Source organism: Ascaphus truei, chromosome 2 (assembly GCF_040206685.1).
Source record: "Ascaphus truei isolate aAscTru1 chromosome 2, aAscTru1.hap1, whole genome shotgun sequence".
Lineage (NCBI taxonomy): Eukaryota > Metazoa > Chordata > Amphibia > Anura > Ascaphidae > Ascaphus > Ascaphus truei.
In genome coordinates this window covers 31723591-31740248 of record NC_134484.1, presented here as the reverse complement: position 1 = coordinate 31740248, position 16658 = coordinate 31723591, and the positions used below count along the sequence as shown (strand labels likewise).

General features: G+C 41.9%; 2 protein-coding genes across 3 annotated transcripts in view; one reads left to right on the top strand and one right to left on the bottom strand.

Moving 5' to 3' along the window:
- TG (thyroglobulin) overlaps positions 1-16658 on the top strand; it is a 240109-nt gene that overhangs the window by 134618 nt on the left and 88833 nt on the right. Inside the window, exons 39-41 of the mRNA XM_075588461.1 lie at positions 20-113; positions 1217-1376; positions 1903-2096. Of these exons, the coding sequence (XP_075444576.1) occupies positions 20-113; positions 1217-1376; positions 1903-2096 (448 nt within the window). The remainder of the gene's footprint in view (positions 1-19; positions 114-1216; positions 1377-1902; positions 2097-16658) is intronic.
- The window catches only part of SLA (Src like adaptor), a 46953-nt gene continuing 37809 nt past the window's right edge, over positions 7515-16658 (bottom strand). For both annotated transcript variants that reach the window (XM_075581851.1, XM_075581858.1), the window contains exons 6-8: positions 13135-13266; positions 8725-8863; positions 7515-8612 (exon numbers count right to left, since the gene is read on the bottom strand). In XM_075581851.1, coding sequence (XP_075437966.1) covers positions 8381-8612; positions 8725-8863; positions 13135-13266 — 503 coding nt within the window. In that variant the 3' untranslated portion in view covers positions 7515-8380. The remainder of the gene's footprint in view (positions 8613-8724; positions 8864-13134; positions 13267-16658) is intronic.

Genomic DNA, 16658 nt, shown 5'->3' with positions numbered 1-16658 from the left:
CACATGGTGTATTTTGCAGGGCCAGCTGTTTGCAGCCTGGAGACGGAAAGGCTCAGTATTCCTCTGTTAGTGAAGACTGCTTGTATCTAAATGTGTTTGTCCCTCAAAATATTGTAAGTATTACGTTTCTAAAACACAATCGAGTATAGTTCCCCCCCCCCCCATTAAACTGCAATAATGCTGAACGTGACACTGTCTGCAGAAACCCCCACTAACTTGGATGGGAGTGTCTGTGCGATAGCCCCCGTATCGGCACTACAGCAATGTAATGTATATGTATTAAGGATAAACGGATGAAAAACTGGGAAAAAATATATAACTATGGGTGGGGTTTTTTTTTTCTCACAAGTCCCCAGCTGTCAGTCCTACTAGTGCAGGGTTGGCCAACTCCAGTCCTCAAGGGCCACCAACAGGTCAGGTTTTAAAGCTGTCCCTGCTTCAGCATAGGCACCCAATCAGTGGCTCAGTCATTGACCTGTTGGTGGCCCTTGAGGACTGGAGCTGGCCCCCCCTGTCCTAGAACATCAAACATCACAGACTAACCCCACAAAATACACAACACAACCACATGATCAATATGCTCCTTTTCTTCCCTTTCCATGTGCAGCTTAGGCTAAGATTATAGTAGGAGCGCGCGCGACGAAGCGAATGGCGTTGCACGCCTGTTGCCTGAGCGATGGGTGCACTGTCTAGAGGCGATTGGGGAAGGCGTGACGCAAGTGTGGCGGACGCGTCACCAGGCTGGTTCGGCCTCATTGGCAGAACCACTCACGTGGCGGGGCCGGCGCGTGAAAAAAAACAGACTTGGGAAAATCTGCCACGTGGTCGCTCTGCATCGCGCCCCACGTTCGCGCGCACTATGGCCGGCCCGTATCAGCTGCTGCACTTTGCGCAGCGCACAAAACCGCACGCACCATCGCGCCTACTATAATCACAGCCTTAGACATATCTCAAGATGTAAATATACAATCATATTGTTAATGATGGGAGTAATTCACTTTCAGCTTGCTAGTTTTGAGTAGAAGTGCAATTGCATACTTTGCATCTCTGATAGACATTGTGGGCATTGCACAATCACCTCCCAATAACGTGTAATTCAGTATAATGAACATTAAACCATATGTGCAAAAAAATAAAAATAACAATATATTATACATGAATATTACATGTTTGTGTCATTTAGTTTTCTTATTGTTCTCTTCTCTGGTGCTTGCAGGGTCTGAATAAGGCAGTTATGTTATATTTTCATAACAGTCCAAGTGATTATAGTGTTAACGGACAAACCTTCATTGATGGATCTTACCAAGCAGCAATTGGCAATATTATTGTTGTAACGGCCAGTTATAGAGTTGGTGTGTTTGGTTTCCTAAGCACAGGTAAGTTTACATGTTGCTACGTGTATATGGTATTCCTCTTCGCTTACTTGTTTTCCCCCTTATTACTGAAGGGATCTGCAATTTCTTAGTCTTGGATAATAAGCATGAATTGCTAGAGGTACTTATCCTAATCAACATGAAAGTCATCAGTAGTTGTTTAAAACTCTGAAAGATGTGAAAAAAACACCTTTAACATTAAGCAAAAACGGAACTAACAAAGTTTAGTTCATTTACACCCTTATATGCATGCAAATCATTGTACAATTGACACCTTATTGCCGTGCTACAATCTAAGACAATAATTTCATTTGTTTCTGGGCAAATCAGCATTTGCCCATTAAATTAAAGGGACAATATATACATTTATAATTCATCATTTTATTATGAAAATGATCTTCTGACACAATAAACTCTTAGCTGACATTTCAGCCGTAAATGAGCATCTGTTTTCTCTTGTGAAATGATTGTGGGCAGATGTGGTAGATATATGAATACATTTATATCAATCTCATTGTTAAATCTGCAGGCTCCACTGTGCCAATTGGCAACTGGGGTCTACTGGATCAGGTTGCTGCCTTGAATTGGGTCCAGGAGAACATTGCCTACTTTGGAGGTGACCCTGGGCTGATATCTATTGCTGCACATGGAGCTGGTGCTGACATTGCCAGCGTCCACTTACTAATGCCGGAGACAAGACCCTTCAGAAGAGCCTTGCTTATGGTAAGTCGACATCTTTATCATCATTACATTTGGAGACTGGAACTGTTGTTCAGGTTTTGCAAAAGAAGACTTTTTTTTGTAGGAAACCATATATAAGTATAGGTATAGAAGACACACAAAGGAGATCCCGCAATCAACTCCGTTGACAATAAGTGATAACCTTAGCCAGACTATCCTTCTGAAATGACTACAGGACCGGCGGTTCTATGGGGGAAGGCAAATATGAGCACACAAACAACAAAGAAACCCCCCTAACAAGCACTCAGATATATCAAGAAAATATACAACAAAAGATGCGTTCGAAATACTACAAAATAAATTTAATCAGAATAAACACACAAACACTAAAATAACAACTAGACATGAAAACCTCCTAAATAAGTATAAATAAACGGACAATCACCTACAGTACTAAGGCTGCGGAAAGAAACTAGCTAGAGAAATACACCTCAACTTCAAGATAACGTTGGGAGCTGAGTTCCCAATTAAATCAGCGACCGGCCGGTCATCAAGACAAATAGTCAATTATCAGGTGTACTAATCAAAAGTAGTGCTACTGTTTGCTAACCCTTAAGTAAAACATGCATACAGTAAACCTCTACCAGAATGCTACAGGAAGTGAAGATGTAATGCACAAATAGAACAACATGGTGGATGCAAATAAGACAAAAAGTCTAAATCTAAGTATGTCCTACAGGTCTGTAGGTTGCAATTACATGAGCATTATGAGCATGATGAAAGGAGCTCACAGGAAAGATGAATATGCAGATATTAGCATATAACACCCCTAGGTAGAAAATAGAGGGTATAATGTCCTTGTGAAATTTCCAAGTGTAACCATACGAGTAATGTAGATGAAGCAATACTCACTCAGCCACAAGAACAGAAGATGGCCCTAGAGCAAGTGTAAACCCTTCCTTGGTAGAGAGTTAGTGCTGGTAGAGTGCAGGAGGAAGTCTTTGAAGGTAAAGAGTATGTCCATATGCAGGGAAGGAGGTCCACCGTCTAACCCACTCGACGTGTTTCGTCTGACTGGACCTCTTCCCGGAGCGGTACATAAAATGTGAACAGCTGAGATTTTAAAAAAAAATACCAGTGATGACGTCCGTTCTCGCCACTTGAACGGAGACAATAAGTATAGGTATATTTGGTGCTTCACAACATAGACCAAAGGTAATAGTGGAGATCTTACGCCAATGAGCTTAGAATCAAAGTTAAGAGAGAGAGGAAAGTGAGGGACATTAGGAGGGACATTATTTAAGGATCACAAGTAGACATTTTGAGGCCTATGTATCAAGGACAAACACGGGGAAATTCCATGGCAAAAATCCTACACCCATACTGTATGCATCAAAGGAAAAATCCAATTCAAACAATATCCATTTCTTCTTTGATACTGTACATATGGTGCAGATTTTTTGCTCCACAACTGTATCACTTTTGCCTAGGTACAAAGACCCCCATTGACGTTAAAATGATGCTGGGAAGATCTTACAGTACATCACTTACTGTTTCGCGTCAATTTGTGTAAACGTATTCTGCTGCTTTACTATACGTCAGATTTGCTCTGCTGGTATCAGTGAGTTATCTAGAAAGTGATTTTTTTGCAGCAGTCAGGGAGGGGATGATCAGCCCAATATGGGATGGCTCACAATCTGGGTTTAGAAATGGTTTAGAATTCCTTTGTCACTGTGTCATTTAATGTTGTATAGTGTATGGGGATGTACGGGAATAAATGGAAGCTTGCAAGGGAAGGTCGTAATATTCATCCTATTGTCAGAAGGCAAATGTTCTCACCAACCACCGTGAAAGTGCCATCTGGTTTTACTCGTGAATTCCACCTTTCATTTTCTTAGAGTTGTAAAATACTCTATAATATGTTAATAGCAGAGAAGACCAATCTGAAAAGCATCACGAGCAGACATCAGTATATTCAATGGAGGGATTGAGTAGAATTCATGGTCATTTAAAGCTGCAGACCAAGCAATATCCTACATGTGTTTTTATTTTCTTTATTTTGTTTTTATTTTTAATAAATCCGTTCTGTACTCTGAGAAAACACTTGTAACATTTTTTTTTAAAACAACTCTGAAATTAAATTTTTAATGTAGTATAATGTAACAAGCATTTTTTGTTTCTATAGCAACAATTTACAGTCCAATTTCATTTAGGGCATCCAGGCGCCAGTAGCGTTAGGCAATCACACCTTGAGCATTTCCATGACACGGAAGTGACAGTCACTATAGGTTAACCACTTTTAAATAACCGTTCACTATATTAAATAAGACCTTGTATGTTGATCATTTCTGCTGTACGTTATTTATTCATCGCTTTATCATTGTGGCTTTGTTGGTGTCCCGTCTCTTAATGGTGCTAATGTAAGCGTTACAGAACTAAATACCAATATAAATGGGATAGCTATAGACAGGGCCGGCCCATCCGTTAGGCGAACCCAGGCACTCGCCTAGGGCGCAAAGGTCCTAGGGGTGCATTAAGTATAATATTATTGGGGAGAGGAGCGGTAGTAGAAGACGATGTCACCATAGGAAAAACGTTGAGACAGAGGGCGGGGATGGCTTGGCTGTGTCAGGCGGACATCCGATTGGAGCAGGAGCACAAGACACTGCAGGGGAAGTACGCGCTGTGGCACCGGAAGTCAGATGCCGGTCAACTTCTAGTGTTACAGCACATACCTCTCCTGCCGTGTCCTGTGCTCCTGCTCCGATCGGATGTCTTCGCCTGCCACAGCCAATCCACCGCAGCCCACTGTCTCATCTACTTCCCTCCGCTGACATCGTCTTTTACTGCCGCACCTCTTCCAGACTCCTGTGCCGCTGCCGCCAAGCCTGGTGGGTGGAGGGTGCAAATGTCAGATAATACTGTCGTATTATCCGACATTATTGGTTATCCAACACGGTGTTGGTCTCATTTAGGTCAGATAACAATGACTCTACTGTATTATATTTTATTTATTTAACTTTTTTTTAAAATTATTTTTCTTTTATTTGTCCAGTATTTTGGCACCCTATTATTTTTATTTTGTGTCGCGCTGGGGTGCGGTCATACCCCGTGAAACCCCGATAGCTACGTCACTGTTTATTTTATAATTTTATTTATCTTATTATTTTTTATATAACTGGGGCGCAAATTTTAAGTTTCGCCTAGGGCACATGAAACCATTGCGCCGACCCTGGCTATAGATGACGTATGAAAGAAAGTATTAAAAAAAAAAACCAGAAAGCATATACCTTTTTATTTTTCAAAAAAGAAGACTCAGGCAAAACAGTATGCTATTTTCTTTACTTACAATACTGTATCTGCAGTCACTATCGAGCACCAAATAATACAGGATGCACAGAAACAGTTCTGAGAAATGACACAGTTGTAACGTACAGTATGTAATTATTCTGAACTCTTTCTCTTCTGTCAGATTGCTATATGGCAGCAGCTGAAAAAAGGCAGATTGAACTCTACTTTCATTACTTTAATATTGACATAAAACCTCGGAAATTTACATAAAGAGAAAATAATGTACTGTGTATAGTATTGAGATATCAAAAATCAAAATATCAAACTAATAGAATTTGAAAGCATTGGAAGTCTATATTTGTCACCAAAGTACCATATACTGTACAGCTGTGATGATTTAAAAGGCTCGTTGTTGTTAGATCAATTATATGTGTTTGACATGATCTCCTCCCAGTAAACTCATGCTGCCTGGGATCTTGTAAGTTGCTGGACTTTAGATGCTTAACAATTCTATATTTCATCAATGTTTCCATTAATTTACCCACTACTGACGTCAGACTCACTGGCCTGTGGTTACCTGACTCGTCCCCACTTCCAGTTTTGTTTTTTGTTCACCGCTCTGTCTGATGGATTTCCCCTCTATAAAGTGATCAAGATTCACAAGATTCACAATATTTCCTGAATGTCAAAAAGGCAGTAAACACGCAGCTAACTATACTCCGTGACACAGTGTGTTTTTTAATAATTCTAGGGCCCCATAGGCCCCAATCAGACGGGATGCTACGCGAGGTGCGCGCGCACGTTCGTCACTCTTTTGTTTTGTTCTGTGTGAGTTTTCAAACAAGAAACGACTCCTGGCCGTGAAGTGCAGAGTTGACGCGGCTGCATGTGAAGGAGACAACTGAAGTTGTACTTTCATGCGGCAGCCGCGTCACGTGTATTTTGTCAGCCAATTCATACACCCACACTTTGTTTCGTTTTTTTTTTTAAATTAAAGTTCCGCCTCCAATCGCGTCATTGTCTGCTGGGGACGAGCACGCATCGCCCAGCAGATTGAGGCTCGGAAATGCGGATGCACGGATGTGTAGCAGCCTGTCTGAGCTCAGCCTAATCCGTGTGCATGCGCGAAGCCCCTCCCACTTCCTGTTCCCTTTGTGACTAAGGAATGGGGGCTTGGTTAGTGTGTGGATTGGCAGATAGGCATCTTTTAGAGAGGGAGTAGGGGGTCGAGGGACAGGTAGGCGCATGGAGTGGACGCAGCCCGGTCAGTCTAAGCAGTCACACTATATGCTACTACTAGTTTAGTTTTATTAAGTAAGCATTTAAGCACTAGCACAGTATTGCAGCAGCCACCCAGTAATCAGCCCACACCAAGCCAAACCCAAGAACACAACGGCTTAAACCCAAGGTGCACCCTTATTTATACTCTTTCCAACACCATAGGATGTTTTGGCCCCAGAAGACACCATCTGGCCCATTCACGTCACTAAAACTGGTGTGACTGAGGGTCTCCGGGGACACAATCCCTGTCCTAGAACACACTGTTCGGTGACAAAATGTGCGCGCAGTTTTGAAGAGGAAAACAAACCCATTGCTCTCTTTCAAGAAAACCACCAACATATTATGTTAATTAATGCAACATTTTATTTTAATTAACACATTCATTTGTTTTCTAGTTCTGCACGGCATGGCTTCAATATAGTTGTGGGGCATGTGTATAAATACTCTACACTGCAAATTTCTTGCTGTACTAAATATTACATGCGTGGTTTGAAGTGGTAATTGAAGCATAATCTAGTCATTTTCCAGCATTTTCAAACATTTTTGATGCTTTTAACACTTGATATTATTTTCTTTAGTAATAGTCAGTTGGTTCTTTTTTGCTTCCTGTTGTTTATTATTCCCATGTTTATTGTGCAATGTTATTTTAAAATAATGTTCCACTTGCACCATCATCAGGCACTGTGCTGTAAATCAGTATTTTTTTTATAGTTTATTGTGATATTAAATAGCATCATGAAATAGTTATGCTTCAAAGCCTGAATGGACAGTTCATCAATGGACGCACACACATTTATTCCAATGCAATAATCATTCTTCTTTTCTTGAAAGTGGGCATACTATGTACACAAGCAATAGCCAATAATTTATCTATTGAGCAATTCTCAACCCAGCCACTTAATACCAACTGATACTTAATATACTAGAATACAACTCCCTCTTTTTTTTACATTGCACATTCTTTTATAGCAAATATTAATATTTAGGCGTATAACTTACATATCTCATTTACTATAGAATGAGTAATACATGAATTAATGGGGAAAAGAGAAATAACACGATTTAATAAAGTGAATCATATGAAAACTATATTTCATTTAGTATAATGTAACTTTTAGAGTCAAAACAAAATAACATATCCCAAATATAGTGTAAAACATAAGCCAAAACCTCATACTTTTGTGGTTTCACACTTTGATATTGAACATACATCGGGTGCATACACGCAGAGCTAATTCTGAATCATGCTGTCACAAGTGACAGTGTGTAAATGTATAACACAAAGGTGTAAATGTGGTGTGGTTCAATTTGTGCTGTCTACTCTTTTGTCAACTTACAGGTGCACCGACGAGTATTCTAAAACTTGCCTTAAACTTGCCTTAGAAAATCTGGGGCTATCACCAACAAGATCCAGTTACATGCTGGGTACATGCTGCAAACATTTCAGTGACATTTCTGCAGAGACTAATGGCCCATTGGATTAACATAGCAGGGTCCCTGGCAGTCCCATTCAGTTAGTCTGTCTGCAACTCTGTGATCAGATGCATTGTAACTTCTTCTGTATTTGATAAAATACTCAAATGACCAGAATATTGCAGGGAACCTTTTAGGGAGGCCTGGGGAACCCAAGGGTTCCTTGGAACCCTTTTTGAAAACACTGATATACACTGTATGGTTTGTATGAAGCAAAAAAGATAAGACATTTTGAATTAGCACATTTCAAACATAGGTGAAATTCAGTCCGAACATTTTTTTTATGTGTAATCTTCAGAATAATCATCTCTCAGGGACAGGATGCTTTTTCTGTCATGTACATCAGATACAGCTTGACTCTGACGATTCTTTTTCATGTTGTTGCTTGTAAAAGAAAAGCTGTCATCTTCGGCTAACGAGAGATAAGAGGCGATACTTTGTCTGAGGCCATAGCTGAGAAAACTGTCATCTGTTTCTAAAGTATTTTCTGTTTCTTCCGCTGTCAGTGGTACCCTAAGGAAAAAAAGCATTTGGTTATATTTTTCCAAGAGACCTTGCAGCTAGATTAAAACTCCGTGTATTTTTCACGGAGGCGTAGATGTTTGAAAAGGTGCATACTATTTACCTTTTCACACTCCTCCAGTCAAACTGCTTACGTCTTCGCACTACAGGTGCTTCTTGGGTTCCCACTGCTTCAGCGTGGTTCATGAACTGTTGAGTGAGGCAGGGCGTTGTAAGGACACAGCATAACCCATCAGCATTCTCTGGGTATGAACAAGAAGACAACAATTTGATTAGATATGGTGGAGACCAATTGAGCCACCTGGGCTGAAGCAGAGATATCCTGACAACCTGACCTTTCGGTGGTCCTTGGGGACTGAGTTGGCCACCCATGGTGTAGAAGACAATGACTTACATATATGAGAAGTAATATACTGTATGAGCAACTACTCTTAGGGGGCGATTAAGTAAACTCTGATGCAGGTTATCACACTGCAATCCCATGCCAGCTGTCAATGGCAGTAAACACGAGACTGCAGTGTGATCACTTTTTTGCAGGTTAGTGGATCCTAGTGTTAGTTTGCTATTGATATCATTGTTTAGTCTTCACCTAAGTACAGCAGTTGTCTTTCCTAAGCAAACAAAATCGTCCTTAGAGAAAAAGATGACTTTTTGTGGCTTTGACAATGATCTCTTGTTGACTTCCTGTCATTCAACGATTTACTCCGTAGCTGGCCCATTTGGAACCACTTCAAGGATGATATCATCATCATCATCCATCATTCATTATTCATCATCATCAATCATCATCATCAATCATCATCATCAATCATCATCATCAATCATCATCATCAATCATCATCATCAATCATTCATTATTCATCATCAATCATCATCATCAATCATCATCATCAATCATTTTACACTTCCCTGTCCAAGGGCAGAATAAAAGAAGGATGAGAGAGCGGGGTGCCTGTTTAGGAGGCATGCCCTGCCCAACACACACTGGCATCACACGAAAGGCATGAGCTAAAAGAAGTGAAACGCCTACAGTACCAAGTTCAGGTTACCTTGTGAATCATCTCACTTTTGCAAATAATTTTTACTTGTAGATGGCATCAATATCAATAATTCGAGCCCATAACTCACTATTCACTTTGTGCTTGAGGATAACTGCACATTTAAATGCACTGCCCCGTTTGTAAAACGTTCTTGGTCATTGAAAGGTTATTTATGCTTTAAGATGTGTTTAAAAACTCTACAAAATTGAGCAGAAAACTATGATATGAAGAAAAGTACTCATGCGATATACAGTATACATTGCTTGTGTTAACGTCTGGTCTCACACAGTAGCTTACTGAATTAAGAATGCAGCTGCAATTGCAAAGTTCCAGTGTTCAAGGCAGAATTACAAAGACATTTTAAAAATATTCCTACAAAAATACCCCCCCCCAAAAAAGGTACCAGATAATATTGTAATAAAGTATAATGCAAGTATGCAAAGTGAAGAGGCAGTCACAATGTAAAAACACTGCACCGAGTGTGTGTAATGGCTCATTCTGCGAAGCTCATTTATCTTTGCCTCTGATTTATTTTTACAAATGTAACGTGACATTTGTTTTACTGTATATGGCAGGGGTTCTCAACTCCAGTTCTCCAGACCCCCAACAGGTCAGGTTTTCAAGATACACCTGCTTCAGCACAGGTCTTCTATTAAGCCACTTGTATATATATGTATATATGTGTGTGTGTGTGTATAGGTATCTGTACCGTGTTAGCCGAGCTAATTATAAAAAAAAACAAATAGTCGATACCGCAAATAGTCGATACCGTTGTGTGGCTAACTGAATGCTTTTATTTGTGCGAGCTTTAAAGATACACTGATCTCTTCTTCGGCGCTGTTACATTATAACACACACACACACACACACACACACACACACACACACGCATATATATATATATATATATATATATATATATATATAAAAAAAAATATATATATATATATATATATGTGTATATGTATGTATATACAGTATCTATCTATCTATCTATCTATCTATCTATCTATCTATCTATCTATCTATCTATCTATCTACACATACAAACAAAAAGATGCTGGGTGCACACAAACATAGAACTATAGACCAAGTAGAAAATGCTAAATATACTTAACAGAGATCAAGGTGCTCGCAGATAGACAGGGAACACACACACAGTGTGTGTGTGTAATAAATCATCAGGCAATCAACATGCTCCAGAGCAACATACGTTTCAGACCACAAGGTCCTTTCTCAAGAGCTTGAGAAAGGAAATTGTGGTCTGAAACGTACGTTGCTCTGGAGCATGTTGAGAGCCTGATGATTTATTCCATTTAAACTACTATTTTTCTACAGTGTGTGCTGCGGACTTCCCTTTGTGTGTGTGTATATGTACTGTGTGTGTGTATGTGTATATATATATATATATATATATATATATATATATATATATATATATATATATATGTATTATACGTACATTCACAGATCCAGGTTAATTGAAAACAAAAAAAGGAAGGTATGTATGTGTATATATATATATATGTATATATATATATATATATATATATATATATATACATACATACATACATACATACATACATACATACATACATACATACATATGTAGCGGACATGTAAAATGGCTACAGTCATCTCTCCTGCTGACAGTACGGCCTGGTAAGTTGTGGGCATGCCAGCAGTAATTATGGAGGTTTGCCCTCACACCCTGGTGGGGTGCCCTGTGTATGGATGGGAGTAGTCACATGCTCTGACTCCATGGTTAGTGATGTCAGAGGTGTGTCAGCTTCCAGAGTATACATAAGGCACAGCACTGAGCCTAAAGTTAGTCTGCCAGAGATCTACGTTCAGCTCTGCCAAGAGGAGGGGTTCTGGCAGGAGCCCAAGTTCAAGTACTAGCCTAAGAGACTAAAAGTTATGTTATAGTAACCATAGAGGAGACTGTGTCCAGGGACCTGGCACAGGGCAGTGATCCCTGCGGGGATAGGGAATCCCTATCTAAGGAGAGATACACCTTTTAAAGGGAGGCACTGACTGCAGAATGAGTGGCTAAGAATATACTGCGAGGGGCAGCTAGCCCACATCACCCAATAAAGATGTTCTCATTCGCAAACCCTCTCGGGTACATGTGTGGAGTGAATGTACAGAGAGGAGCACCACGGAGGAGTTCCTCAACAGGATCATCCCCTTGCGGACGCAGGGACCCTGATGAGGTGGAGGCGCTGCACTGGAACTAGGTGAGACTCAGCACACTACCTCAGCTGCCTGTCTGGACGGGTCCTCCCCATACACCATCATGCGGGAGACTCAGGAGTCCTGTTGCCAACAGGTGCACCACCAGACACTATCACACTGTAATGGGGACCGGTTAGACCACAGGGGCCAATGTGAGATTGGGTGGGTCAGGCCGGTTCACAAAAACCGTTACACATACATACATTTTTTTTGTAAATAAATAAACCTGTCGCTTTGTTTTCCGCAATATTACAAAGATACGCCCTTTCCTCTGTTGCTTGACTCTAAAACTCTGACTCAGGCCCTCATTCTCTCCCGTCTCAATTACTGTAACCTCCTGCTGTCCGGCTTTCCTACCTCTCACCTGTCTCCCCTACAATCTATCCTAAATGCTGCTGCCAGAATCACTCTTTCCTAGATCTGTCTCAGCGTCACCCCTGCTGAAGAAATCCCTCTCCTGGCTTCCTTTCAAATCCCGCATCTCGCACTCAATTCTCCTCCTCACTTTTAAAGCTTTACACTCTTCTGTTCCTCCTTACATCTCAGCCCTAATTTCTCACTATGCACCATCCCGACTCTTGCGTTCTTCTCAATGATGTATTCTTTCTACCCCCTTGGTATCCAAAGCCCTCTCCCGCCTTAAACCTTTCTCACTGACTGCCCTGCACCATTGGAATGCCCTTCCCCTCATTCCCTGACTAGCGCCCTCTCTATCCACCTTTAAGACCCACCTTAAGACACACTTGCTTAAAGAAGCATATGAGTAGCACCGTGGCTAATACTATACACATGATACATAAAGCTGCAGACGCACTTACCAGAATGCCTTCCTCCTGTCTCTGTACGTTTTTTTTACCTACTAATTAGATTGTAAGCTCCTCGGAGCAGGGACTCCTCTTCCGAAATGTTACTTTTATGTCTGACACACTTATTCCCATGATCTTTTATTTGTATTATTTGTTATTTATATGATTGTCATGTGTATTAATGCAGTGAAGCGCTACAGTATGTTCATTAATGGCGCTATATAAATAAAGACATACAGTACATATATATATTTAACAACACCTTCTTTTTTTTGTTTTCAATGAACCTGTCTCTGTGGATGTATTATTCAATTGTTAATTACAAGTGCAGACAATATTATTTTGAACAAGTTGTAATTGCATCGTTTGTCCCAGTGGATGGGCTGTGATTATATTTTTTTGCTGAAACAGCAACTCTGGGCTTACCTGAATAGTGATTAACAAGGTGCTCGAGGCATTGAAAGGTCAGCCTTGGGGAGATATAATACCAGTTGTTGGGTAGACGGAAGATCCGGTAATGTTTTACTTGCCTGTGCCTGACAGATAACGAATAAGTACCTGCAGAAAGAAGGGTATCAGAAGGGTTGCAGAACAATATACAGTATTGTAAACTGGTTATAAATGTTCTTCAAACCCCAACATGATCAGATGTGGGGCAGCAACTGCACTCATGAAAACGTTGCATGATGCATATTGGAAATGAATGTGAGAGCTGTATATATGTTTCATGCATGGCCAATAATGATGTGATGTGTGAAATTAAACGCAATGTTGTTTTATTTGCTGTGATACCCAGTAAATGCCAAACCACTCAAACTGGGCGAGGAACTGCATTCAAATCTTTCCCACAACATAGTCAGAACAAATACCCAAGCGAATCTGCTAAAGAAGGAACTGACTGTGTGTTCACTGTTATTGATGTATGCTTGTTGGTGATACGTTTTTATTAGGTAATATAACGCCGGAGTGTTCAACTCCAGTCCTCAAGCCCCCCTCCCCCAAACAGGTCAGGTTTTCAGGACATCCCAGCTTCAGAACAGGTGGCTCAATTTCGACTGGGCTTGTGTTTGAGCCGCTTGTGCTGAAGCAGGGACTGATTGACCCACCTGTGCTGAAGCAGGGACTGGTTGAGCCACCTGTGCTGATGCAAAGATGTCCTGAAAACCTGACCTGTTGGGGAGGGCTTGAGGACTGGAGTTGAGCGCCCCTGATATAAAGGGCATGCAGATCTGGTTTCCTTCTCCCCACGTGACAACAAGGCACAATATATAGCAATGTGGAACTACCTGCAGAGTTCTAATGCAAGGGCATAGAGCTTAGTAATTACAAGTGCGGAAAATATTGTTAATAATGACGAGAAGAAAGGGCTGCTGGGTAATTTTATGCTGACGCAACGTGGTATACAGTAGAGCTATTACAGTTCTGTGCTTTTAGTCACTAAAGTTCTGTAACCATGATTGATTAATTGCTAATAACAATTGTGGATGATTGTGAATGATCAGTAACAGCTATGTTCCTTAGTGAATAGACAACTGAGCAAATAAATGTGACAACAATTTTGTGTAGGAAGGAGTTATTCACTTCTACCCTAACATTGATGTGGTTCATCTTTTTGAGAAGCTGCCCTTAATTTTGTTTCTAATATCATGTATATATATATATATATATATATATATATATATATATATATATATATATATATATATATATATATATATATATATATATATATGTATGTAACGGGTGTTCCCTCTGGCCTGACCCACCCAATCTCATATTGGCCCGTGTAGTCTAACCAGTCCCCCATTACAAGGCGTGTGTGGTGGTGCACCTGCAAGTAACAGGACTCTTGAGTCTCCCGCTTGGTGTTATTAGGGGATGTCAATCAGGACAGGTAACTGAGGTAGTGGGTACGAGTCCAACTTACATCATGTGCAGCGCCTCCACCTCATCAGGATCTATGCTTCCGCAGGGAGATGGTCCTTGTGAGGAACTCCTTCTTGGTGCCATCCACTGTCGAGTAAGCTCACACTCACACAGTGGGGTTCTTTTTCTCAAGGACATCTTTATTAAGTACAGGGATGTAGCAGACTGCCCCATGCAGCTGCCAGCTCTAGCCGCACATCTCTGCGTGATGTCCCTTTGCCAGGTACGCCCTCCAATAATGAAGTGGGATTCCCTTTCTCCTAGGGAGATCACCACTGTGCCAGGTCCCTGGACACAGCGTGGCGTAAACACACTGGAATTATCACTATGCTCCCGCTAGTTACTGCACTAGGGTCACAAAAGTGTTTCTTCCTCTCTGCTCCGAACCTGCTCCGAACCTGCTCCGAACCTGCTCCGAACCTGCTCCGAACTTGCTCCGAACTTGCTCCGAACTCAACACTAACTGTCAGTGTTGTGCCCTTTATACTCCAGGGGCAGGCGCAGCTCTGAGGTCACTATCCAGGGACTCAGAGCATACAGCCACTCCCATCCTTACACAGGGCACCACACTTGGGTGTGAGGGAAAACCTCCATAACTACTGTGGGCAGGCCTGTATATACCAGGACTTACTGCCAACAGAGAAGACGTATGCAGTCATTATTATGCATGGCTACATACTCCCCCTGGTGAATACCCACCGTCCCGGCTGGGACCTAAATTTGGTGTACCTTGCGCCAGGAAACACTGCAAAAGAACACACAAATAACACAGCAACATCATTACATAACATAATAATGAACGCTCAGTACACTCACTGACCAGCAGGGAGCGCAAAAGAAACAACAGACCACTCTATTGGACACTCAATAGTAATGCCGAGGATCTGGCTTCTTTACCTCTCGCCCCGCGGCATCATGCACAGTCACACTGTATTCCCGTGGTACTCCTCTTTCATTACAGTACACCACCTTGTGCATATGTACACTGCGCCCAATCTTCCAGACCCGCATCAGTTGAGCTACCCTCTGCTCGGCCTGTATACCTTTAATGGCTCCCCCTCGCTCAATGATATAATACTGAATATCATTCTTGAGCCATCTCTCCCTATTCTCCTCTATCTCTGTCATTAGAGGTTCAGGGACATAGGGGTAATCAAACCCATGGGACTTCCTGTACTTGGCAATGATAGCTCGCTCAGCTCTGCAAGCCCTAGTTAAACTGGTTTGACCAGCCTTCCCGGGCAACACCCATGATAGGGGCTCATGTGTCTCCACCGGATCATCTAACCCTGCGGACCCCTTAGGAATAATTAGGCCTGCCTGTATACGGTCCCATCGTACCCTTAGAGCCCTAAGGTAGGATTCATCATCAAAATCCCCGGCAGCCCACCAGTGATCAACCACCCCCTCTCTCTCTAAAATAAAGCGGGTGCGGTCAAGCCACGAGACATACCCCTCGTACAAGGGGCCCACCACCTAGTCTCCTTCCGTTCCTCGGAGCTAGAATCGGCATTTTCCTCTAGGGACTCCTCATCAGGCCCACCAGAAGACACTCCAGACGTACCCTCAGATCTGGCATTAACTCCCTTACGGTGAGAGGTATTCCTAACAGTAATACTCATCCCGCTAGGACAATCACTCGACACCGACACTTGTCGGGACATGCTCCCTCCTGCCTCCGACCCATCATCCGACGTACCCAAGTCCAGGCTCCCAGTCCGATCATCAAAAGGACCCCGTGACTCCCCGGACAACCCTAAACTGGAACTAGATCCAAATAGGATAGGGACGGGTACAGGGGCTTTAGCGAGGGCCGTAGGACTAACCTTGGGTGTGGACGGGGTGTGGGGACGGGACCGAACAGTAGGTACTGACAGGGTTTCGACCTGCTCTCCAGCGATACCTGTCTTGACGTCGCCACAAAGTCCATCTTTATTCTCAACAGCGGAGCTCCTGGGGTTGCAGTTCAAACGTCCATTCCCCTGGATAATAGGGGATCGCTTCCCGCTGCTCGATCGCAGAGG